Below are 27,495 nucleotides of genomic sequence, written 5' to 3'. Positions count from 1 at the left end.
GGAGAGCCCAGGTGGTAGTTGTTAAGACCGGGGAGAAACAGAGGATGGTCATCGACTATAGTCAGACCATCAACAGGTACACTCAGCTAGATGCGTACCCTCTCCCCCGCATATCCGACATGGTCAATCGGATTGCACAGTACAAGGTCTTTTCCACCGTGGACCTTAAGTCCGCCTACCACCAGCTCCCCATCCGTCCCGGTGACCGCAACTATACTGCCTTCGAAGCGGACGGGCGGTTATACCACTTTTTAAGGGTTCCATTCGGCGTCACGAACGGAGTCTCGGTATTCCAACGAGAGATGGACCGAATGGTTGACCAGCACGGTTTACGGGCCACGTTCCCGTATCTCGACAACGTCACCATCTGCGGCCACGACCAGCAGGACCACGACGCCAACCTCCAAAAATTCCTCCAGACCGCTCACGCCCTGAACCTCACTTACAACAAAGAAAAATGCGTGTTCCGCACCGATCGTCTAGCCATCCTGGGCTACGTAGTGCGTAATGGAGTGATAGGCCCCGACCCTGAACGCATGCGCCCCCTCATGGAGTTCCCTCTCCCCCACTGTGCCAAAGCCCTGAAACGTTGCCTGGGCTTCTTTTCTTATTACGTCCAGTGGGTCCCCCAGTACCCAGACAAGGCCCATGCACTAATCCAGTCCACTACTTTTCCCCTGACAACAGAGGCATGCCAGGCCTTTAGCCGCATCAAAACGGATATCGCAAAGGCCATGATGCGTGCCATCGACAAGTCCCTCCCCTTCCAGGTCGAGAGCGACGCATCGGATGTAGCTCTGACGGCCACCCTCAACCAAGCAGGCAGACCCGTGGCCTTCTTTTCCCGAACCCTCCACGCTTCAGAAATCCGCCACTCCTCAGTGGAAAAGGAGGCACAAGCAATAGTGGAAGCTGTGCGACACTGGAGGTATTACCTGGCCGGTAGGAGATTCACTCTCCTCACTGACCAACGGTCGGTTGCCTTCATGTTCGATAATGCACAGCGGGGCAAGATCAAGAACAACAAGATCTTGCGATGGAGGATCGAACTCTCCACCTTCAATTATGAGATCTTGTATCATCCCGGAAAGCTGAACGAGCCATCCGATGCCCTATCTCGCGGCACATGTGCCAATGTACAAGTGGACCGTCTACAAGCCCTTCACGAGGACCTCTGCCACCCGGGGGTCACTCATTTCTACCACTTCCTTAAGGCCCGCAACCTCCCTTACTCCGTCGAGGACGTCCGAACAGTCACCAGAAACTGCCAGATCTGCGCTGAGTGCAAACCGCACTTTTTCAGGCCAGATAGAGCGCACCTGGTTAAGGCCTCTCGACCCTTTGAACGCCTCAGTTTGGATTTCAAAGGCCCCCTCCCCTCCACCGATCGCAACGCGTACTTCCTGAACGTCGTTGACGAATACTCCCGTTTCCCTTTCGCCATCTGAATGCCCCGACATGACCGCGTCCACGGTCATTAAAGCCCTCGGTACCATTTTTACACTGTTCGGTTTCCCCGACTATATCCATAGCGACAGGGGGTCCTCCTTTATGAGTGACGAACTGCGTCAATTCCTGCTCAGCAGGGGCATAGCCTCGAGCAGGACGACCAGTTACAACCCCCGGGGGAACGGGCAGGTAGAAGGGAGAATGGAACGGTCTGGAAGGCCGTCCTGCTGGCCCTCCGGTCTAGGAGCCTCCCAATTTCCCGCTGGCAGGAAGTCCTCCCGGATGCCCTTCACTCTATCCGGTCCCTGCTGTGCACCACCACGAATCAAACGCCTCACGAGCGCCTCCTCCTCTTTCCTAGGAAGTCCTCCTCTGGAACGCCACTTCCGACCTGACTAGCAGCTCCGGGACCCATTCTGCTCCGGAAAAATGTGCGGGCGCACAAGTCAGATCCATTGGTGGAACGGGTGCATCTCCTTCACGCCAACCCGCAATACGCCTATGTGGAGTACCCCGATGGGCGACAGGACACGGTCTCCCTGCGAGATCTGGTGCCCGCCGGAGCTACCCACACCCCCCCAACGCCAATCACCACCTCCTCACTCCCGCCGGTTCATCCCGCAGCCACCCCCCTCCCGGGGGGTTCGGTTCTCCTCCCAGACCCGCCCAGGAGTAAGGAAACAGGGGACAGCGCTACGCTCCCAGAGTCGACAGGACTCGAGCCAGCGCCATCACCACCACGCCCGAGACGATCGGAAAGGACGACCAGGGCGCCCATCCGGCTCATCGAATCACTTTAACTCTCAACGTTTTCAGTTATTGTGTCTTGTTATAGTTATGGCATCATGCTGACCCTGTTTGGCCCGTTGGCCCAGTTTTCAGTTATTGTGTCTTGTTATAGTTATGGCATCATGCCGACCCTGTTTGGCCCATTGGCCCAGTTGAAGCAATAATTTTGTGTTTTGTTCAAAGTTACGGCACAGTACCGACTCTGTAAACCCCTACCACCATGCGAACCACCATCTCGCCGGGTTTATTTTCAACAAGGGGTGAATGTGGTGGTATGTATTAGGGGTAATACGGTACACCACGTGTCGACAGGCTATTGGTGGAGGGATGCCAGGTCCTGATAGGATCTGCCACCTACTGGACTCCACCCAGAAATGCCGGTATAAGAACCCAGTTTTTCCCTCCATTTCCCTCAGCAGTTGTATTCTGTAACCACGGTGCTGGGGATAAAGTTCTGCTTTTACGTACATAAAAAGCAAGAGGGTAGCCAGGGAAAGGGTTGGCCCACTGAAGGATAGGCAAGGGAATCTATGTGTGGAGCCAGAGGAAATGGGCGAGGTACTAAATGAATACTTTGCATCAGTATTCACCAAAGAGAAGGAATTGGTAGATGTTGAGTCTGGAGAAGGGGGTGTAGATAGCCTGGGTCACATTGTGATCCAAAAAGACGAGGTGTTGGGTGTCTTAAAAAATATTAAGGTAGATAAGTCCCCAGGGCCTGATGGGATCTACCCCAGAATACTGAAGGAGGCTGGAGAGGAAATTGCTGAGGCCTTGACAGAAATCTTTGGATCCTCGCTGTCTTCAGGGGATGTCCCGGAGGACTGGAGAATAGCCAATGTTGTTCCTCTGTTTAAGAAGGTTAGCAAGGATAATCCCGGGAACTACGGGCCGGTGAGCCTTACTTCAGTGGTAGAAATTACTGGAGAGAAATCTTCGAGACAGGATCTACTCCCATTTGGAAGCAAATGGACGTATTAGTGAGAGGCAGCACGGTTTTGTGAAGGGGAGGTCGTGTCTCACTAACTTGATAGAGTTTTTCGAGGAGGTCACTAAGATGATTGATGCAGGTAGGGCAGTAGATGTTGTCTATATGGACTTCAGTAAGGCCTTTGACAAGGTCCCTCATGGTAGACTAGTACAAAAGGTGAAGTCACACGGGATCAGGGGTGAACTGGCAAGGTGGATACAGAACTGGCTAGGCCATAGAAGGCAGAGGGTAGCAATGGAGGGATGCTTTTCTAATTGGAGGGCTGTGACCAGTGGTGTTCCACAGGGATCAGTGCTGGGACCTTTGCTCTTTGTAGTATATATAAATGATTTGGAGGAAAATGTAACTGGTCTGATTAGTAAGTTTGCAGACGACACAAAGGTTGGTGGAATTGCGGATAGCGATGAGGACTGTCTGAGGATACAGCAGGATTTAGATTGTCTGGAGACTTGGGCGGAGAGATGGCAGATGGAGTTTAATCCGGACAAATGTGAGGTAATGCATTTTGGAAGGGCTAATGCAGGTAGGGAATATACAGTGAATGGTAGAACCCTCAAGAGTATTGAAAGTCAAAGAGATCTAGGAGTACAGGTCCACAGGTCATTGAAAGGGGCAACACAGGTGGAGAAGGTAGTCAAGAAGGCATACGGCATGCTTGCCTTCATTGGCCGGGGCATTGAGTATAAGAATTGGCAAGTCATGTTGCAGCTGTATAGAACCTTAGTTAGGCCACACTTGGAGTATAGTGTTCAATTCTGGTCGCCACACTACCAGAAGGATGTGGAGGCTTTAGAGAGGGTGCAGAAGAGATTTACCAGAATGTTGCCTGGTATGGAGGGCATAAGCTATGAGGAGCGATTGAATAAACTCGGTTTGTTCTCACTGGAACGAAGGAGGTTGAGGGGCGACCTGATAGAGGTATACAAAATTATGAGGGGCATAGACAGAGTGGATAGTCAGAGGCTTTTCCCCAGGGTAGAGGGGTCAATTACTAGGGGGCATAGGTTTAAGGTGAGAGGGGCAAGGTTTAGAGTAGATGTACGAGGCAAGTTTTTTACGCAGAGGGTAGTGGGTGCCTGGAACTCACTACCGGAGGAGGTAGTGGAAGCAGGGACGATAGGGACATTTAAGGGGCATCTTGACAAATATATGAATAGGATGGGAATAGAAGGATACGGACCCAGGAAGTGTAGAAGATTGTAGTTTAGTCGGGCAGTATGGTCGGCACGGGCTTGGAGGGCCGAAGGGCCTGTTCCTGTGCTGTACATTTCTTTGTTCTTTGTTTGTTCTTTGTTAATAAAGCCTTCAATTGACATTACCTCAACCTGCCTCGCGTCACATTGACGGTGCTACAGCCTGTCATGCCGTCCAACTGGATTGCATGTATTTTTTTCTTAATCAAAGATCTTCAATCTAAGATTGTCTTGTCAAGCACCAGGTGCTCCTGTTAATCAAATGTATTAAAAGTAATGCAAATAACTCCCACTTCCTTAAATTGCAGACATACTTCCTGTCATACTTTCACTGTCATATTCTATCGATAATGCCTGGTGCGTTGTAAAATAGTGTGCCTTTGGGAGCAACCCCACGGGAGAGCAGCCAGTAATGCGACATTACAGCCCATCCGACATCAAAGCTGTGGAGAAACACAAGACTGCAATAGGGCATGTAAATATGGCAAAGTCATCATGTTTAATGCAAATCCTTTGCTTCGTAAGGTGCAAGGTTGTGTTCATTGGCAGACCTTATGATAAGTCAACTGTTTGCCATTGAGAAGCTGAGGGAATGCATAGATCGGCAACAGGGGTAAGCTTGTGCCCTTGGTAGTGCTGGATGCTGCCCACAATCAGGAGGAGAGGGGACTCTCAGTGTAATATGAGGGCGACACACCTCTGGGATCATAGAATGGGGTAGAGGACAGAAGGAGGCCATGGAAAAAAAAATGTTATTCCATGATGTGGCCATCGTTGCCATGGCCAACCTTTGTTGTCAGTCCCTAAATGCCCTTGAACTGAGTGCCTCGCTCAGCCATTTCAGAGGGCTTTTAAGAGTCAACTATATTGCTGTGTGATGTGCCTTCAATAAGCACACGGCGAGTGATGAATGTAACTGAGGCTTTAATACACTAAACAGCTAGCCTCCTGGCCTCTGGTCCCCAACTGGGGCAGAGGTGGAGACTAGCCATCTTTACACATGAGCCTGAGGGGAGGAGGCACAGGCAGAGCCAGCCGGGACAAGCCCAGGCATGTACAATGCAACACAGTGGGTTACCACACTGTGGGTCTGGAGTCACGTGTAGGCCAGACCGGGTAAGGACGGCAGATTTCCTTCCCAAAAGGGACATTAGTGAACCAGGTGGGGTTTTACAACAATTGACATTGGTTCCATGGTCACCGTCACTGAAACTAGCTTTATAAAGGGAGGAGGTGGCGTAGTGGCATTGTCACTGTACTAGTAAACCAGAGACCAAGAGTCATGCTCTGGGGACCCAGGTTCGAATCCCACCACTGCAGATGGTGAAATTTGAATTAATAGTGCAATGAAACTCATATGATTCTGGCCGGAAGATTGCAGTCTTCCGGCCAGAAGCGGCAGCAGCGAGCAAGGACACTTGACGTCAAACTCCCTCTATGTATTTGCTTGTGGCGCTAAATCATGCAGGAGAGCTTCTTCCATTTCCTAGCTGCTGGCACGCAAGCCATGCGGACTGTGCAGGTAAATCGTTACAAGAACGAGGCAGCCAGAGATACAGAAAGGCAGAGTATCTACTGGCCGTGATCTCACATCTGAATCTGCTGGAGAGTGCTGCCCAGGAGAGTCCACGGCAGGACAGAGCAGCGCTAGTGTTATCTCTACAGAGATCCAGAGCCTTTGGTGAACAGTCTACAAAAAAGAAACTTAACTCGGGAACAAAGCAGTATAAAGATAGTTTCTTGAGACTAAAACAATGTGGTTTCAAGTCTCCTCTCTCCAGCATACTCCTAGCCAATGTCCAAGTGATTGAAAACGATCTGGATAAGCTTAATGCTAGATTTATCTCTCGGAGGGAAGTGTGAGACTGCTGTGTGCTCTGTTTCACAGAGACATGGCTCACATCTGCCTCACTGGACTGTGCCACACATCCTGACGGCTTCTCAATACTCTGGACAGACCGCGCGACGTCCTCGGACAAAGCGAAGGGTGGAGGGGTTTGCCTCCTCCTAAACCTATCCTGGTGCTCAGGAGTGGTGACGCTGGTCACCTACTGCTCCCCGGACCTGGAATACCTGACTGTGAAGTGCCGCCCATGCTATCTTCCACGGGGGTTCACTTCTGCCACCATCACGGCGGTCTACATCCCACCTCAGGCAGAAGTGAAGAAGGCGCTTGATGAATTGTACACCGCTATAAACAACTTGGAAACAAAATACCCGGAGGCCTTGTTCATCATGGCCGGGGACATCAACCAGGCCGACCCCAAGATTTCAAAATTTCACCAAACTTCTGCCAAAGTTTCACCAACACATCTCCTGTCCCACCAGGGGCCCCAACATCCTTGACCACTGCTACACAACTATCAAGGGCGCCGACCGATCCATCCCCCAGCTGCATTTAGAAAAAACAGACCACCAATTGGTGCTCCTTCATCCGGCATACAAGGAGAACCTAAAGCGGGAAGATCCAGTTAAGAAGGTCGTGCAATGCTGGTCCGAGGCAACGGAAGAGCTCCTACATGACTGCTTGGGCTCAGTGGGCTAGTCCATATTCAAGAACTCGGCGGCAACCTACACGAGTATGCCACCACCGTCACAGACTTCACCAGCAAATGTGACGAGGACTGAGTGCCAAAGAAGGTAATACGAGCGTTCCCCAACCGGAAAACAGAGGTTTATTGGGAGAGCCACTCCCTGCTGAAGACCAGGTTTGAGACGCTCAAGACCTGTGACCCTGACCTATACAAGGAATCTAGGTACGACCTCCGCAAAGCTATCAGGGACGCCAAGAGACAATACCAGACTAAACTAGAGTCCCAGACTGACGACACAAACTCTCAGGTTGTGGCAAGGCTTAAACAATATAACGGGCTACAGAACAAAGCCAAGGGAAATCTCCAGCAACAGAGCACCTCTCCCCGATTTGATACACGTTTTGAGCAGGAAGCCAATGAACTAATGTCACCTGCCCCAACAGCCTCGGACACACCCATGCCCTCCATCCCAGCTTCCGAAGTAAGATCGGCCTTCTTGAAAATGAACCCTTGGAAAGCAACGGGTCTGAACGGAGTCCGTGGTCGTGCGCTCAGATCCTGCATGGACCAACTGGCGGGTGTGTTCACAGACATCTTTATCCTTTAGGGGCTGGTTTAGCACAATGCTAAATAGCTGGCTTTTAAAGCAGACCATGGCAGGCCAGCAGCACGGTTCAATTCCCGTACCAGCCTCCCCGAACAGGTGCCGGAATGTGGCGACTAGGGGCTTTTCACAGTAACTTCATTTGAAGCCTACTTGTGACAATAAGCGATTTTCATTCGTTCATTTCATTTTTCCTCTCCTTACTCCGTCCTGAGGTTCCTATCTGCTTCAAGAATACCACCGTCATACTGGTGCCAAAGAAGAACCAGGCAATGTGCCTCAATGACTACTGACCGGTGACCCTGACATCTATTATTATGAAGTGCTTCGAGAGGTTGGTTATGAGGCGCATCAACTCCAACCTTCCAGAATGCCTTGATCCACTGCAATTCGCCTACCGCCACAACCGATCCACAGCAGACACCTTCTCTCTGGCCCTACACTCATTTCTAGAGCATCTCGACAACAAGGACACCTACGTCAAACTCCTGTTCATTGACTACTGCTCCGCCTTCAACACCATAATCCCAGGCAAGCTCATATCCAAACTCCAAAACCTAGGACTTGGCTCCTCACTCGACCTCCTGACCCATAGATCGCAATCAGTAAGGATAAACAACACCTCCTCCACGATAGTCCTCAATAACGGGACCCTGCAAGGCTGCATACTTAGCCCCCTACTATACTCCTGATGCACACACGACTGTCTGACAAAATTTGGCTCCAACGTCATCTACAAGTTTGCTGATGACACGACCATAGCGGGTTGGATCTCAAACAACAATGAATCAGGGTACAGGAGGGAGATAGAGAATCTGGTGGTGTGGTGTTACAACAATCTCGCCCTCAATGCCAACAAAACTAAGGAGCTGGTCATTGACTTCAGGAAGCGAAGTATCATACACATTCCTGTCTGCATCAATGGGGCCGAGGTGGAGATGGCTGACAGCTTCAAATTCCTAGGTGTGCACATCACCAACAATCTGTCCTGGCCCACCCACATCGACCCTATGACCAAGAAAGCACAACAGAGCCTATACTTCCTCAGGAAATTAAGGAAAACGGCATGCCTACAATGACCCTTATCAATATCTACAGATGTACCATAGAAAGCATCCTATCTGGCTGCAGCACATCCTGGTATGGCAACTGCTCAGCCCAAGACTATAAGAAACTATACCGTGGGCAGCACGGTAGCATTGTGGTTAGCACAATTGCTTCACAGCTCCAGGGTCCCAGGTTCGATGCCCGGCTTGGGTCACTGTCTGTGCAGAGTCTGCACGTTCTCCCCGTGTCTGCGTGGGTTTCCTCCGGGTGCTCCGGTTTCCTCCCACAGCCCAAAGATGTGCGGGTTAGGTGGATTGGCCATGCTAAATTGCCCTGAGTGTCCAAATTTGCCCTTAGTGTTGGGTGGGGTTACTGGGTTATGGGGATAGGGTGGAGGTGTGGACCTTGGGTGAGGTGCTCTTTCTAAGAGCTGGTGCAGACTCGATGGGCCGAGTGGCCTCCTTCTGCACTGTAAATTCTATGATAGAGAGTCGTGAGCACAGCCCAGTCCATCACGCGAACCCGCCTCCCATCCATTGACTCTGTCTACACTTCCCGCTGCTTTGGGAAAGCGGGCAGCATAACCAAAGACCCCTCCCACCCGGGTTATTGTCTCTACCAACCTCTTCCATCAGACAGGAGATACAAAAGTTTGAGAACACACACCAATAGTTTCAAAAACAGCTCCTTCCCTACTGTTACCAGATACCTGAATGACCCTCTTAGGGTCTGAACTGATCTTATGGGCTGAACTACTCTTTCCATGCATTTTCTCTACAGATGTAGCACTACATACCGTATGCTTCACCCACTGTCGATGTTTATGTATTTCCATTATGTATCAGATATTTATCGTATGTTTTATGTTTTCATGTGTGGAATGATCTGTCTGGACTGTTCACAGAACAATACTTTTCACTGTACCTCGGTACACGTGACAATAAGTCTAAATCTAAACCTAATCTAAATCTTGAGGTGTCGTTTTGTCCATTGCGTCAATCCAAATAAGGACACAAAGCTCATGTGTGTGATAATCAGGGAAGTACTGGCAAATGAGAGAAGTTTCAGAGTTTGAGAGAGAAGTGGTGGGTGAAAAATCCCTTTTGAGGTGGAGACCCCAGAGTCGGTTATTAACTTACAGCTGACTCCAAATGAAAAGACTACACTGCTGTACTTGACCTGTGACAGCACGTTATAAACACGCCACAATGCACATTCTCCCCATGTTTGCATTCACCTCCACAACCCAAAGATGTGCAGGGTAGGTGGATTGGCCACGCTAAAACTGGCCCTTAATTGGAAAAAATGAATTGGGTACTCTAAATTTATATTTAAATTTTTTTTAAGACACGCCACAAGTCCATGAGATTATCAGCGTTCTGGGGTAGCATCTCCCAGGAGTATCTAGTGCTGAGTAAAACCAGTGTTTTGTTGCTCTTGTCCTTCACGACGACCTACATGGGCGAGGTTGGATTTTCAGTTCTCGCAAAGATTTTTAAAAATAAATTTAGAGTACCCAATTCTTTTTTTTTCCAATTAAGGGGCAATTTAGCGTGGCCAATCCACCTACGCTGCACATCTTTGGGGTGTGGGGGTGAGACACGGGGAGAATGTGCAAACGCCTCACAGACAGTGACCCGGGGTTGGGATCGAACCCGGGTCCTTGGCGCGGTGACCTGAGAAAACCCAGCATTGTAACCTCCGACGCATCGCCGTATGGGATGTGGCAGTTCTGTCCTGTACAATGGAGGGTAGTTTGAGAGAGGCCAATCATAGACCTTTCCCTCAAGAACACCTGCTGACGCTGAGTAAATATACACTAATTGAGGAGGAAGGCCTCGTCGTAATCTGCGGCCTCAAGAGGTTTTGTTTGTTTACGGGCGACCTTTCACAATCATAATGGACCACAGGCTCTTTGCAATATTCGTAAGGATAAGCTGATACCACCAATCGCCTCTGCCAGAGTACAACGGGCCTAGTTGACGGTTGCCTATGGCTACATCATTCAGTCAGAGCCAGGTACACAGATTTTGAATGTTGATGCATCAAGTCGGCTCCCACTGCCAAACAATGTGGCACCACATGCGGTATCTCAGGAAATTCTCTTGGCATTGAACTTCTTGAACACCTTGCCGGTTTCGGCTGGCCACATAAAGTATCAGACACAGCGGTACAAGGTCCTGTCCAAGGTGAAACGCATGATTTGGACCGGGTGGCACCACAACATATCTGACCAACCAAGACCGGACTTCACTCATGAGGACGGAACCCAGTTGTGAGGACGGAGTCCTACACTGGGGTTCCCGAATGGTAGTGCCACTCCCAGCCCGAGAGCCACCGCTGTAAGAATTACATTGTGCCCCGGCCCCAAGATGAAAATTCCCGTGCGTACCTACATCTGGTGGCCTGTCGTAGTCAAGGACATTGAAACATGGTGCGTCAGTGCAGCCCTTACTAGGCGCAGCAGACACTGTCCCCCCCACCCCGTATCCAACCTCCACCCTTGAGAGTAACCTGGACATCCATGGATGAGGGCGAATGTGGACTTCGCCTATCCCTTCATGGGCAAGATGTTCCTCGTTTTGGTCGACGCCCATTCAAAATGGTTGGAGATTCAAGAAATGGGACTAACGACCTCGACAGGCAGGATAGAGGCCTTGTGACAGGTGCTCACTACACACGGCCTCCCTGAAATGATAGTGTTGGGACAGTGGCACCCCCTTCACTGGTCAGGACTTTCAGCATTTGTTAGGACGAACGGCATTCACGGCATGTACTAGAACAGCCCCCTATCGCCCCGCCTCAAACGGGTTAGTGGACGGGGGCACAGTGGTTAGCACTGCTGCCTCAAAGCACCAGGGACCTGGTTTCCTCCCACAGGTTTGGTGGATTGGTACACTAAGTGTCCAAAGATGTCCAAATGAGGTTAGGTGGGGTGGATTATGGCGATAGGATGCTCTTTCAGAGGCTCAGTACAGACGCGATGGACCTAAAGAAAATTCCAACTTCAATTCTCTTCCCGCACCCAGGGCGGCAGGTTGCACAGTGGTTAGCACTGTTGCTTCACAGCGCCAGGGATCCGGGTTCGATTCCCGGCTTGGGCCACTGTCTGTGCGGAGTCTGCACATTCTCCCTGTGTCTGCGTGGGTTTCCTCCGGGCGCTCCGGTTTCCTCCCACAAGTCCCGAAAGACGTGCTGTAGGTAATTTGGACATTCTGAATTCTCCCTCTCTGTATCCGAACAGGCGCCGGAATGTGGCGACTAGGGGATTTTCACAATAACTTCATTGCAGTGTTAATGTAAGCCTACTTTTGACAATAAAGATTATTATTGTTATTCCTTCTGCACTTGCCTGTCCCTGAGCCGAAAGCTGCCGGTTCGTGTCCCTCTCCAGGTCTTGACGGACAAGGAAGGTGTGTTCGTAAGTCGGTCAGACAGGTTGAGTGTCAACCTACAAAATCCTTCCAAAAACACCAATGGCTGGTGGTGAGAGCGAGAGAGACTCCTGGTCAGCCACACTTGATGTGGAGTGACCCCCCTCAAACTACAGGTCCCTTGGCGACAGAACATAGAACATAGAACATAGAAAATACAGCACAGAACAGGCCCTTCGGCCCACGATGTTGTGCCGAACCTTTGTCCTAGATTAATCATAGATTATCATTGAATTTACAGTGCAGACTCGCGACCTGTTCCGGGAATTACTAGCTGATGGAAACAGAAGGAAGTCTGTGCAACACTTGGTGCGGAAGAGAATTGGAGTTGGAGTTTTCTTTTTCCAAACCATTTTCTCAGAACAACTGCTATTACTGCTGGAATAATCAGCAGCATACACATCACAATATTGAATAATAAAAGGGATGGTTACCATGGAGAAATGCCTTGTGGGGGGGGGGCTTTGTTATTTGACACCCTATGGAATGCACTTTCCGTGATGCCCTCTCAGCAAGACTCATGGAAAAGTTAGAGGCACTTTTTCATTTTTGTGAGGAGATACCTTGGATGAGCTGAGAGGGAACGTGAAGACCTCCAGGATCTCTCTTCTGTCACTTTGGGAGACCCGGGCGCGTTAGAGATCAGGTCACAGTGTACAAAGTTTCACATCACCCCCTGCCCGCCCCCCCACCCCCCCCCCCCCCACCCCCATTTCCCCCTCAGCTCTTCCTGCAGAGTGGGAGACAATTTCCTCAAGTGATGCTCAGCAGCGGTTTCATTCAAAATGGCTGAATTTGGTGGGAACCTGGGCTGCGGGTTTACAATGACAGTTGGTCGCTTCCCACTGTTTTCTGCACGGATTCTCTCCCAACTCTTCAAGTGTGACAGGAACTGCCTAGTTGGCGACTCTCCAGCCTGGGAAACACGGGCCAGTGGTGAGGGACGTTTGATGACTCCCGCGTTATTTGCCGATTTTTTTGGGCATTCGTGTAGGAATATCAATCATAGGATTGAATTTATACTCTCAGTACGGAGCTTCCGGAAGAGTCTAAGTGGGTGGGAAATCTGATAGAACTCACTTACCTCCACCCGCAAGGGAAATCCTGAATTCTACGAAACTCAGAAAATCAGGAATATACTGTAAATAAAATATGTGAAGTAAGGTTGAGGAGTGATCTAATAGGAGTGATTAAAATGATTTGATAGGGTTACCATAGAATTCCTACAGTGTAGAAGGAGGCCATTCGGCCCATCGAGTCTGCTCCAACCCTCTGAAAGAGCACCCTACCTAGGACCAATCCCCCGCTCTATCCCCGTAACCCCACCTAACCTGCACATCGTTCGACTGTGGGAGGAAACCGGAGCACCCGGAGAAAACCCACAAAGACACGGGGAGAACGTGCAAGCGCCACACATACAGTGACCCAAGGCCGGAATCGAACTGGGGTCCCTGTCGCTGTGAGGCGGCAGTGCTAACCACTGTGCCACCATTCCTTGCTAAAGAGAAACTATTTGCCTTGGTTTGGGGCGGGGGGAGGGGCGGGGAGAAGGGTGTAGTCCAGGGCAGGGATGAATCTGATCCTGTGGTACTGACGGAATGCTGCACTGTCAGTGTTGTTGTCCGAGAAATTCATTGGTTGGCACCTGTGTTCTGGGAAGAGTACCGGCACCTCTCCCCACCCTTTCCCGACCCCGCCCTCATTTCAATCCCTCCCCTCCCCCACCGTCACGCCCCCAACCTAGGCCTCCGGGAATCCCCCTCACCACCCCCCTCACCGCAATCCCCCACCCCCATCTGGCAAGGCCCCCCCCCCGGCTGACCCATGGCAGACTGCCTGTGTGGCAGCGCCAATGTGCCCAGCGGCCAGGGGGAGCGCCAGGATGCCCCCCCCGCCCGCCCCCCCCCCCCCCCCCCCCCCACCCCCAGCGAGGGGAAGTTCCAGAGCATACCGGGGGAAGCATGAGGATTCGCTCCTGGTGCTGAGCCCAATTTGGAGCTGGTGCGCGAGTCACCGGTTGTGCCCGGAGCTGCGGCAGGGTTGCTGAATTGCACCGTCTGCATCATAATGTATAAATCGCACAGAATATCTCATAGCATGTGTCAGGAAAACAAAGGTAGTTTTAAGGGATTTATATTTGTAAACATTAGAAATAAGGTAAATTTTTAAGTAGGTTTAAATTAATGTTACCTGGGAGGGTAAAACCTGTGGTTAGATTCATGCTGGACAAAGGTGTTTGTGCATTTGAGGGTTGGTTTGGCACTACCCTGATCCCGACCAGCCGGGGTCTCGAATGGCCTCTGAGCCCCCCCCCCACCCATGCCCCCTGAACAAACCACGTTTAGGGGCTCTCCCGCTATACTCCAGGAATAACAATAATAATCTTTATTAGTGTCGCAAGTAGGCTTACATTAACACCGCAATGAAGTTACTGTGAAAATCCCCTCGTCGCCACATTCCGGCGCCTGTTCGGGTACACGGAGGGAGAATTCAGAATGTCCAATTCACCCAACAAGCACGTCTTTCGGGACTTGTGGGAGGAAACCGGAGCACCCGGAGGAAACCCACGCAGACACGGGGAGAACGTGCCGACTCCGCACAGACAGCGACTCAAGCCGGGAATCAAACCTGGGACCCTGGCGCTGTGAAGCAACAGTGCCGCCCAGTGGATGGTGCGCCGTGCTTACGGGAGGGGGGCGGGTAGAATCAAACCCCAGTTGTACATCAATTGGGATCATAACAGCATCTCACATAAAATATATATATATATCACAACACATATCACAGAATCTATAATGTAGAACTCAAGAGATATTATTATTTTTAAAAATATATATTTTATTAAAGTTTTCAAACACAATTTTTTCCCTTACAAATCAACAAAAATGGTAGCATGATACCTGCTATATAACATTGTTTAAATAATATAGTAAACTAACCAAATAACACGAAGTAATGCTCCCCCCACCCCCTCTCCCCATCTAGAACACAAACAATTTAACCCCCCCCCCCGCCCTGGGCTGCTGCTGCTGGCTATCTATCTTCCCCCTAACGTTCCGCTAGATAGTCGAGGAACGGTTGCCACCGTCTGGTGAACCCTTGAGCCGATCCTCTCAGCGCAAACTTCATCCACTCCAGTTTTATGAACCCCACCATATCGTTTATCCAGGTCTCCAGGCCGGGGGGGTTTCGCTTCCTTCCACATGAGTAAAATCCTACGCCGGGCTACTAGGGACGCAAAGGCCACAACATCGGCCTCTTTCGCCTCCTGCACTCCCGGCTCATCCGCTACTCCAAATAAAGCTAACCCCCAGCCTGGCTTGACCCGGACCTTCACCACCTTCGAGATCACTCCCGTCACTCCCCTCCAATACCCCTCCAGTGCCGGGCACGACCAAAACATATGTGTGTGGTTCGCCGGGCTTCCCCCGCACCTCCCACACTTGTCCTCCACTCCAAAGAACCTGCTCAACCTCGCTCCCGTTATGTGTGCTCTATGCAGCACCTTAAATTGGATCAGGCTAAGCCTGGCACATGAGGAAGAGGAATTTACCCTGCTTAGGGCATCAGCCCACAAACCCTCCTCTATCTCCTCCCCGAGCTCTTCTTCCCATTTTCCCTTCAGTTTGTCCACCAGCTCCTCCCCCTCTTCTCTCATCTCCCGGTATATCTCGGACACTTTGCCCTCCCCGACCCACACCCCCGAAAGCACCCTGTCCTGGATCCCTTGTGTCGGGAGCAGCGGAAATTCCCTCACCAGTTGTCTCGTGAACGCTCTCACCTGCATATACCTAAAGGTATTTCCCAGGGGCAGATCATATTTTTCCTCAAGCGCTCCTCAAGCGCTCCCAAACTCGCAAACGTCCCCACTCTCCTGATTCCTGCCCGGTGCCAGCTCTGGAATCCTCCGTCCAGCCTCCCTGGGGCAAACCTATGGTTGTCCCTGATCGGGGACCACACCGTGGCTCCCAGCACACCCCTCTGTCGCCTCCATTGCCCCCAGATACTTAATGTTGCCGCCATCACTGGGTTTGTGGTAAACTTTTTCGTGGAGAGCGGTAATGGCGCCGTCACCAGCGCCTTCAAGCTCGTCCCTTTGCAGGACTTCATCTCCAACCTTTTCCACGCCGCTCCCTCTCCCTCTATCATCCATTTACGAATCATCGCCACGTTGGCGGCCCAATAGTAGTCGCCCATATTCGGCAATGCCAGTCCCCCTCTGTCTCTGCTACGTTGTAGGAACCCCCTCCTTACCCTCGGGGCCTTCCCTGCCCACACGAAGCTCGTGATGCTCCTATCTATTTTTTTAAGAAGGCCTTAGTGATCAGTATAGGGAGACATTGGAACACAAATAGGAACCTCGGGAAGACCATCATCTTAGTTGCCTGCACTCTGCCCGCCAGTGACAGCGGCTGCATGTCCCACCTTTTGAAATCCTCTTCCATTTGTTCCACCAGCCGTGTCAGATTGAGTCTGTGTAAGGTTCCCCAGCTCCTGGCTATCTGAATCCCCAGGTATCGGAAGTTTCTTCCCACTCTCCTTAGCGGTAGGCCATCTCTCCCTCTACTCTGGTCCCCAGGGTGTATCACAAAAAGCTCACTCTTTCCCATGTTAAGCCTATATCCCGAGAAATCTCCAAACTCCCTCAATATCTGCATGACCTCTGTCAACCCCCCCACTGGATCCGTCACAGACAGCAGTAGGTCATCCGCATAGAGTGACACTCGGTGTTCCTCTCCCCCTCTAACCACCCCTCTCAATTTTCTGGAGTCTCTCAGCACTATGGCCAGTGGTTCAATTGCCAGCAGTAATGGGGACAGCGGGCATCCCTGTCTTGTTCCCCTGTGTAGTCGAAAATACTCCGACCTTTGCCGATTTGTGACCACACTTGCCGTTGGGGCCCCATAGAGGAGTTTAACCCAGCGGATCTTTATCGCACTGCAGCGGATCTTTATCTCGCTTCAAGATTAGTGATATCGTCGCCTCCGGCATTGTCGGGGGTAGGGTCCCCCCTTCTCTGGCCTCGTTAAAGGTTCTTACCAGCAGCGGGGCCAACAAGTCCACATATTTTCTATAGAATTCCACCGGGAACCCATCTGGTCCCGGGGCCTTCCCTGCCTGCATGTTCCCCAGCCCTTTGGTCACCTCGTCCACCCCAATTGGCGCCCCCAGGCCTGCCACCTCCTGCTCCTCCACCTTCGGGAACCTTAGTTGAAGAAACAGCTGCATCCCCTCTTTTCCCTCCGGGGGTTGGGACCTATATAGCCTCTCGTAAAAGGTCTTAAACACCTCGTTTATCTTCCCTGCTCTTCGCACCGTAGCTCCCGTTTCATCCTTAACTCCCCCTATTTCCCTCGCCGCTGTCCTCTTTCGCAGCTGGTGGGCCAACAGGCGACTCGCCTTTTCCCCATATTCATATCTCATCCCCCGTGCCTTCCTCCACTGTTCCTCTGCCCTCCCTGTGGTGAGCAGATCGAACTCCGTCTGGAGTCGTCGCCTCTCCCTGTATAGTCCTTCATCCGGGGCCTCCGCATATTTTTTATCTACTCTCAAAATCTCCCCCAGTAGTCTTTCCCTTTCTTTAGCCCCCGTTTTCCCCTTGTGAGCCCTGATGGAGATCAACTCTCCCCTGACCACTGCTTTTAGTGCTTCCCATACTAGTCCTACTCAGACCTCCCCGTCGTCGTTGGCCTCCAGGTATCTTTCGATACATCCCCGCACCCTTCCGCAGACTCCCTCATCCGCCAATAATCCCACATCCAGTCGCCAGAGTGGACGCTGCTCCCTCTCCTCTCCTAGTTCCAGGTCCACCCAGTGTGGGGCATGATCTGAAACAGCTATGGCCGTACTCAGTTCCTTCCACCCTCGAGATCAGTGACCTTCCCAAAACAAAGAAATCTATCCGGGAGTATACCTTATGGACATGTGAGAAAAAGGAGAACTCTTTTGCCATCGGCCTAACAAATCGGCACGGATCCACTCCCCCCATTTGGTCCATAAACCCCCTAAGCGCCTTGGCCGCTGCCGGCCTTCTTCTGGTCCTAGATCTAGATCTATCTAACCCTGGGTCCAACACGGTGTTGAAGTCCCCCCCCATTATCAGGTTTCCTACCTCCAGGTCCGGGATACGTCCCAGCATCCGCTTCATAAATCCCGCATCATCCCAATTCGGGGCATATACATTAACCAACACGACCTCCATTCCCTGCAGTCTGCCGCTCACCATCACATATCTGCCACCGCTGTCCGCTACAATGTTCCTAGCCTCGAATGACACCCGTTTCCCCACCAATATGGCCACCCCCCTATTCTTTGCGTCCAGCCCCGAGTGGAACACCTGTCCCACCCATCCTTTCCTTAACCTAACCTGGTCTGCCACCTTCAGGTGCGTCTCCTGAAGCATGGCCACGTCTGCCCTCAGTCCTTTTAAGTGCGCGAACACTCGGGCCCTCTTAATCGGCCCATTTAGGCCTCTCACGTTCCACGCGATCAGCCGGACTGGGGGGCTGCCCGCCCCCCTCCCCTGTCAACTAGCCATCACCCTCTCTGGGCCAGTCCCACGTCCCGGTTCCGCGCACCCACCCGTCCCCAGGCGGCGCATTCCCGCCCCGACCACCTTTTCTCTTACCAGCTCCCTTTCAATCTCCGCAGCAGCAACCCAGTTGTGTGTGTGTGTGTGTCCCCCCCCCCGATGGAACTCCCATCCACCTTGCACCTATCTTCCCGCCATCATCTTTCTGGCGCGGGAACAAGAACAATAAGCCCCGCGCTTTCTAGAGCCGCCCCGCCACTCGTGGCGCAGCTCCCTCTGCCGCCCCACTCCCATTCCCCATCCCCCGCCTGAGTCTCTTCGTTCCCCCCCCACCGGCGCCCACATTTCTCAATGTCCCCCCCCTCCCCAATTTACATCTCTATATACATCAGCATTGTCGTTTCCCCTCCAACATCAGTCCCTCAGTTCTGATCCAGTTTCTCGTTTTGAATAAGGGTCCATGCTTCTTCAGCCGTTTCGAAATAGTAATGCCTCTCCTGGTGCGTGACCCACAGTCGCGCCGGCTGCAACATCCCGAACTTCACTTTCTTCTTGTGCAGCACCTCCTTGGCTCGATTAAAACTCGCCCTCCTTCTCGCCACCTCCGCACTCCAATCCTGGTACACCCGTACCACCGCATTCTCCCATCTACTACTCCGTACCTTCTTGGCCCATCTCAGAACCGCCTCTCTATCATTGAAGAGGTGAAATCGCACGATCATCGCCCTAGGTGGTTCTCCAGCCTTTGGTCTCCTCGCAGGGACCCGATGGGCCCCTTCCACTTCCAAGGGGCCCGAGGGGGCCTCAGCTCCCATTAGCGAGCGTAGCATCGTACTCACGTAAGCCCCGCCGTCAGCTCCTTCCACTCCCTCGAGGAGACCCAGGATCCGGAGGTTCTTTCTCCGTGATCTGTTTTCTAGGACTTCAATCCTTTCGATGCACTTCTTATGGAGCGCCTCGTGCGTCTGCATTTTGACCACCAGGCCCAGGATCTCGTCCTCGTTGTCCGTCACCTTCTGCTCCACCACACGGAGCTCTATCTCCTGGGTCTTTTGTGTCTCCTTAAGCCCCTCAATTGCTTGTAGCATCGGGGCCAGCACCTCCTGTTTTAGCAGCTCCACACACCGTCTTAAAAATTCATCCTGGTCCGGTCCCCATGTCACCTGGGCTCCCTCCGCCGCCATCTTGCTCCTTTTTTCCTTCTGCCCCTGTCCTCGAGGATTCTTCGCGATCTGGCCGCTGCCGCCGATATTTTTCTATTTCGTCGGGGGGGGGGACTCCCTGTTGTCTCACCCCACACCGGGATTCGTCCCGATAAAATTCCCCGTTGGGGCTCTTAAAAGAGCCCGAAGGTCCGTTCGAGCTGGAGCCGCCGAAACGTGCGTCTTAGCTGGTCATCGCCGCAACCGGAAGTCACAGATTTTATTTTAGAAGACACTCTGTTCAAAAGCTGGGGCTGAAACTGTGCCAAGCTCAGTGTCATCAAGCTGCCAACATTTCTCCCATCCAGTCAACCTTCAATAGTGGGGTATTGTTTTACAAAGCACCTTGCGGTGGCAAAGGTGACCTTTACATCCTTATCTAACTAATTCACAAATTAATGGAAATTCCCTGGAGCCAAAAGTCAACAATCTCTTTGAGTTGAAAGCAGAACGCTGGATGTCTGGCCTACCACACAGTGCTGAAAATACTCAGCTCAGTCAGCACCAAACTAACCTTGTTGAATTTAGTGCTGAATCATTTCAGATTAGAATCTCCGCTCCCATTTTCGCACACTATCAGTGTGGTATAATAATAATCTTTACTGGTGTTACAAGTAGGCTTACATTAACACTGCAAGGAAGTTACTGTGAAAAGCCCCTAGTCGCCACATTCCGGCGCCTGTTCGGGTACACAGAAGGAGAATTCAGAATGTCCAATTCACCTAACAAGCACGTCTTTCGGGACTTGTGGGAGGAAACCGGAGCACCCGGAGGAAACCCACGCAGACATGGGGAGTACATGCAGACTCCGCACAGACAGTGACCCAAGCCGGGAATCGAACCCGGGACCCTGGCGCTGTGAAGCAACAGTGCTAACTGCCGTCCATTACGATTCTGCTGTGACCGTTTACACTTCAAGAGTCACCGTTTTTTTTAATACCCGTCAGATTAGCATCATTTTGACCTTGTACCATTATCCCCTTTGTTAGTTAAAGGCCGGGATTTTCCGTTCTGCAGCCTAAGTGTTCCCGCCAGCGGAGAATAGTCACTGGCCTTCGCTGGTGCTAGGACATGGGCCTGGGTATGGTGATGGTCTTTCGCCATCACCATGCTAATTTATTCATGGGGAAGATTTCACCAGATTTCATCAGAATCCCGGTATTGGGCCGCCATTTTGAGCGGGTGGTCGGGAGGCAGGTCTTCCTCCCCCACAACGCAAATCCTCCCTCCCCAGCCCCCCCTTGTTGACTTGAAAGCACATCCTTCCCCCCCCCACCACCACCACGGGAATAACAGGTTATCCCCCCTTCCCAGAGCATGCACGAGGGTAAACCACCCCCCCACGACCCTACCAGCCCCCCCCGCCCACCATCAGAGCCCTACATCAGAGACTCCAAGCAGACACCCCCATCAGGACTCCCAGCAAAGACACCCATCAGACCTCCCTCCGTTAGAGACCCCCACCAATCACCCCTGCCTGGAAGCTGCAGAGCAGTCCAAGCAGTAGAGTGATCACTGCATTTTCACTTACCCTTCCCTAACATCTGCTGCCTCAGATAGAAGTGTCTAAAGCAGCAGCTGTTACAAGTGTCAGAGACTCCTGGAATGCCAAAGAGTCTTCAGATCCCTTGACAGCCTTTGAAATACAAATCTTCCAGTCAATTTCGCACATTTCACTAGCCAGTGACTGACAGTTCAATTGGTACAGACGCATTAACTTGGGGGTTTGTTTATTTATCTTTCTCTTCATGTCTGAATGCATCTCACGTTTTCTCCATTGATGCTCACTGCAATGTTTCTTGACGTTTTTGCTACGACTGACAGCTCCTCACCACATCAAAAGGAGCCAAGTGTTTTCACTTCCCCTTTCTCAGCAGAAAGCACTTAGTTCCATTTGATGTGGTCATCCTCATGCATGCATTCTGTGGGGGGAGGGGGGGTGACACATTATTCCCATGGTGTGAGGGGGAGGATGCCTCTACTTGTCAGTGGAGGGGGTGGCAGGCTTTGCATTGTGGAGGGGAGGGGGCCTGCCGATGAACTTTGGCAGGGCTCCTCAAGTTATGCCTTGACCCCCTTGACCGACATTGGGTTTCCAGCAATTCAGGGCCACATGTGGGCAAACGTGCACCAAGCCCTCCCACTCGGTGAATTTCCTGTGGTGGGAATCGTAATGGGGTGTGGGGGGGGGGGGGGGTGGAGACTCAGGCTTCGAGCCTATTAATGACATGAACATTTATTTAAATGATTGCTTGGTATCCTCCCACTGGCGCGGGGTGGGTAGAGCGGTGAGGCCGCCAGCAGGGGGTCGGAGCATCACAACCGGCATCAAAACAGTTTTTCCCTCGACGCTCCCATTCTCCACCCAATCAGGAGCGGCGTTGAATGGAAAATCCCGGCTACTATCTCCCACCCACCGCTCTAACAGTGGAATCTTTCACTCTGGAGTGGACGTTTGGTGGCGGGGTGCGGAAGCGAGAATGATTCTCGCTGTGGGAAGGCTGATACCGTACGAGCTGGTGTTGGGGATGGCGGTGCCGCAGTGGAGTTGTCATTGGACTAGTAATCCAGAGACCCAGCCTAATTCTCTGGGGCCCAAGTTCGAATCTCACAATGGCAGATGGTGGAAATTGAATTCAATAAAAACCAGGAATTGAAAGGCTTTTAAAAAAAAAAAATTTAGAGTACCCAATTATTTTTTCCCCCAATTAAGCGGCAATTTAGCGTGGCCAATCCACCTAACCCGCACATCTTTGGGTTGAGGGGGTGAGACTCATGCTGACACAAGGAGAATGTGCAAACTCCACACGGACAGTGACCCAGGGCTGGGATTCGAACCTGGGTCCTCAGAGCCATAGGCAGCAATGCTAACCACTGTGCCACGTGCCACCCTTCGGAAAGTCTAATGATGACCATGAAACTATTGTCGATTGTTGTTAAAACCCATCTGGTTCGCTAATGCTCTTTAGGGAAGGAAATCTGCCGTCCTTACCTGGTCTGGAGTCGCATGTAGGCCAGACCGGCTAAAGATGGCAGATTTCCTTCCCTAAAGGGCATTAATGAACCAGATGTGTTTTTAAAAATAATTGATGATAGCTATCATGGCCACCATTATTGAGACTAAGTTTTATAATTCTAGATTTATCAATTTACTCAAATTCTATCAGTTGCCGCAGTGGGATTTGAACCCATGTCTCTGGATAACTAATCCAGTGACATCGCCAGTACACCACCATCTCCCTCACGTGGGGCCCAGCCATAAAGTGGATTCGCGCATCCCCAGAGTGGGGCCCGGGTGGTTTTGGCGCTGGGGTTTCTTGCCCGCATAAGCCAACAGAACATTCCAGAATGTGGGACGGGATTAGAGGGGAAAGAAGGAGGGGGTGGAGCTGGAATGAGGGAGGGAGGGAGGGAGAATGAGAGGGACGGAATTGGGTGCAAGAAAGAGGGAGAGGGAAATTGAGAGGGAGGAGAGGATGATTTCCAATGATGAGGAATTTGGGAAAACCGGATTAAAAGTTTAATGACGACTATTGTCGATTGTCGTAAAAATCAAAACTTTAAGGAATTAAGCTTTCAAAAGGCAGGTTAAATGGTTATGATCCTATCACTTCACTAATCCACATCCTTTCTCAACAGGAGGTAGTTTACAGCCAGAATTGTCCTGGTAAGTCTCACATTACTATTTACATTTGAATACATGATAAATATTCAGTTAGATTACGCTGGTGAATATTCTGTTTGTTCTTTCAAGGTTAATTGAGTTCTTGTAAAGCTAAACTTTGGGCTAAAGAGATCTGATAGCAAAGCATTATTGTTTTAACCAGCACTGCTAATTTTCGCAATGCCACGTTAGTGATTCTCGTCTTCGCTGTTGCTGACCAACAGAATGAGGGGAGTGGAGGAGATCTCAGAGGGTTGTGGGGTTGGAGGAGATTTCAGAGATGGGGAACAACATGCTCAACGGCACTGGCAACCTGTGAAGCAATGTTCTGCGTTTTCAACTCTTAGCCCGAGTTTTCAAATCCCTACATGGCCTTGCTCTCCCCAATGTCTACACTCTCTGCAACCCCATAACCCCCTGAGATCTCTGCCCTCATCTCATTCGGGCCTCTCGAGCATCCGCCTTTCACTCACAGTGGTCTGGAATGTCCCGTATATTGACTGACCGTCTAGATCCCTTGTGACATGTAGTGGATCCTCTGACCATGAACATGCTTCTACATAGAATCCATAGTATCCCTAGAGTGCAGAAGAAGGCCACTCGGCCCATTGAGGCTGCACTGACCCTCTGAAAGAGCAACCCCCCCCCCATCCTATCTCCGTAACCCCAATTTATCTGCATCTCGCTGGACACAAAGGGGCAATTTAGCACGGCCAATCTGCCTAACCTGCGCATCTTTGGACTGTTGGAGTAAACCGGAGCACCCGGAGGAAACCCACGCAGACACGGGGAGAACGTGCAGACTCCGCACAGACAGTCACCTGAGGCCGGAATTGAACCCGGGACCCTGGCGCTGTGAGGCAGCAGTGGTAACCACTGTGCTACTGTGCTGCCCATGGACCGCACATGTGTTCCCCTGTCTAGGAAGTGAACTGAAAAGGACTCCCAATGAGATGAGATCATCAGGTTTATCTTACATAGAACATATGAAAAAAACAGAATATGTTTTTCCATCAATTTGCTGCTCCTCTATCCCTATAGGCTCAATTGACTAACAGCTTAGTTGTCCCTGAGCTACCGGGAATATGACTCACTTATGCTTTTAGGTTCACGCCAGTGACTGATGACACACGTCTTCTTTTTTTGTTTGTCTGATTTTCCACCAAACCCGTCTCGCACACTGACTGAAAATGAGAATTGGCGGCTGAGGTATTTCCTCAATTGTTCGATCATTTGCTGAATGACTCGTGTAGTGTCAGCTATTTTCTTGTTTATTCGTTTACGTGATGTGCACGTCGCTGGCTAGGCCCAGCATTTGTTGCCCATCCCTAGTTGCCCTTCGAGTGTCCCGCTCGGCCATTTCAAAGGGGCAGTTTAGAGTCAACCACTTTGCTGTGGGTCTGGAGTCACATGTAGGCCAGACCGGGTAAGGACGGCAGATTTCCTTCCCTGAAGGACATTAGTGAACCAGCTGGGTTTTCACAGTATTCGATGATTGTTCCCTGGTCATCACTACTGAGGCCGTCTTTTCAATTCCAGATTTTCTGAACTGAATTTAAATTCCACCAGCTGTCAAGGGGCGGCCCGGTGGCGCAGTGGTTAGCACTGCTGCCACGCGGCGCCGAGGACCCAGGTTCGATACCGGCCCCGGGTCACTGTCCATGTGGAGTTTGCACATTCTCCACGTGTCTGCGTGTGTTTCGCCCCCACAACCCAAAGATGTGCAGGGTAGGTGGATTGGCCACGCTAAATTGCCCCTTAATTGGAAAAAAAAGAATTGGGGACTTTAAATTTAGGAAAGCAAAATACCACCAGCTGCCGTGATGGGATTTGATCCCGTGTCCCCAGATGATTAACCTGGGTTTCTGGATTACAAGTCTTGAATAATAATCTTTATTAGTGTCACAAGTAGGCTTACGTTACCACCGCAATGAAGTTACTGGGAAAAGCCCCTAGTCGCCACATTCCGGCGCCTGTCCAGGGACACTGAGGGAGAATTCAGAATGCCCAATTCACCAAACAGCACATCTTTCGGGACTTGTGGGAGGAAACCGGAGCAGCCGGAGGAAACCCACGCAGACACGGGGAGAATGTGCAGACTCCGCACAGACAGTGACCCAAGCCGGGAATTGAACCTGGGACCCTGGCGCTGTGAAGCAACAGTGCTAAGCACTGTGCTATCGTGCTGCCTTGACATTAACAGTACGCTACCGTCTTTCCCCCTTCCAATTAAATGGCGGGTGTACGTTTAACAGTGACTACTTTTCTTTAATTTATACGACTCGATGGGATTTTGTTTTAATCTAATTGGTACAAAGTTTAAGAGCCAAAATGTTACACTGGGATTTATAACGGACGGGCCCCGACATGGTGAAAACTCTGTGACAACCAACGCAGGCAGCCCATTGGCTGGAAGTTCCTCTGTGTGATCATATTGGATTGGATTTGTTTATTGTCACGTGTACCGAGGTACAGTGAAAAGTATTTTTCTGCGAGCAGCTCAACAGATCATTAAGTACATGAGAAGAAAAGGGAATAAAAGAAAATACATAATAGGGCAACACAAGGTGTATAATGTATTAATCAAGAGGGCAATTTAAGTGGGACAAATGGAGGATGTCCATGGCCTCTGAAGTAACAAAGGACATTCTCCAAGTCACCTCAGCTGAGCTTGTTAAACGGCCGACTTGAGGTGGTTTCTGGCGAATGCCTCAGCCTGGCACGGAGGCTGCTCTGACCCACAAAAGGGAGATGGGCGATGCACAGGGTGGCACAGAGAGGGTGCCAAAGTGCCCGTTTCATCTTGGTGAGAGGGGGCACGGGCGTGGAGGGGGTGGGGGGGGGGTCTGGCTACTCACAATCCATACCAAGCGACACGGTGGTACAGTGGTTAGCACTGTTGCTTCATAGCTCCAGAGTCCCAGGTTGGATTCTCGGCTTGGGTCACTGTCAGTGCGGAGTCTGCACTTTCTCCCCGTGTCTGCCTGGGTTTTCTCCGGTTTCCTCCCACAAGTCCAGAGATGTGTAGGTTAAGTGGATTGGCCACGCTAAATTGCCCTTCGTGTCCAAAAAGGTTAGTTGGGGTTACTGGGTTACGGAGATCAGGTGGAGGTGTGGGCTTGGGTAGGGTGCTCTTTCCAAGGGCCGGTGAAGACTCGATGGGTTGAATGGCCTCCTTCTGCACTGTAAATTCTATGAAGCCCATCAGTCTCTCTGTAAAAGGCCTTTCCTGAGGAGGAATGCTGCATTGTAACTCTACATTGTGAATGGAATGTACACATAATTGGCAAATCATTAGCAATCTAGGCCGCACCCAACCTAATGACGTCAGAACTGTCATTCTAAATAGATTTTGAAACAGGGTGAGCAAAGGGAATTCCTGAGCATGAGGTAAGTTGATGGGGAATGATGCCTCCTCGAAGGCGTCGGCAGAAATGAACCTTACAGCACCAGTGTCAACAATTTACTGACATCTTTTTGACATTGTTTAATGTAACCATCAAAACGCTTGACTGATCCTCAATCATGAGGCTGTTTCACGAGATGTGGGTGAAATTTAAACTCGTAGTTAAACACGTGCCCCAACAGAACAATGCAGAAAAGAAGCAATGGCCTCTTGCCAGGCCTATTTTACCATTTTTATTGTTCTTAATCTATCATATGGGCAGCACGGTAGCACAGTGGTTAGCACTGTTGCTTCACAGCTCCAGGGTCCCAGGTTTGATTCCCGGCCTGGGTCACTGTCTGTGCGGAGTCTGCACGTTCTCCCCGTGTCTGTGTAGGTTTCCTCCGGGTGCTCCGGTTTCCTCCCACAAGTTCAGAAAGACGTGCTTGTTAGGTGAATTGGATATTCTGAATTCTCCCTCAGTGTACCCGAACAGGCGCCGGAATATGGCAACTCGGGGCTTTTCACAGTAACTTCATTGCGGTGTTAATGTAAGCCTACTTGTGACAATAGAAGATTATTATTATATTATTATTACATAAGTAGGCTTACATTAACACCGCAATGAAGTTACTGTGAAAAGCCCCTAGTCGCCCCGCTCCGGCGCCTGT

General features: G+C 51.1%; 1 protein-coding gene across 1 annotated transcript in view; it reads left to right on the top strand.

Moving 5' to 3' along the window:
- Positions 1-27,495, top strand: part of LOC140404004 (receptor-type tyrosine-protein phosphatase H-like) — a 96,988-nt gene that overhangs the window by 6,449 nt on the left and 63,044 nt on the right. The window contains exon 2 of the mRNA XM_072492344.1: positions 23,415-23,442. Coding sequence (XP_072348445.1) covers positions 23,415-23,442 — 28 coding nt within the window. The remainder of the gene's footprint in view (positions 1-23,414; positions 23,443-27,495) is intronic.

Source organism: Scyliorhinus torazame, chromosome 29, assembly GCF_047496885.1.
Source record: "Scyliorhinus torazame isolate Kashiwa2021f chromosome 29, sScyTor2.1, whole genome shotgun sequence".
Taxonomy (NCBI): Eukaryota; Metazoa; Chordata; class Chondrichthyes; order Carcharhiniformes; family Scyliorhinidae; genus Scyliorhinus; species Scyliorhinus torazame.
The sequence above is the reverse complement of the archived record's forward strand: the minus strand, read 5'-3'. Positions and strand labels throughout refer to the sequence as shown.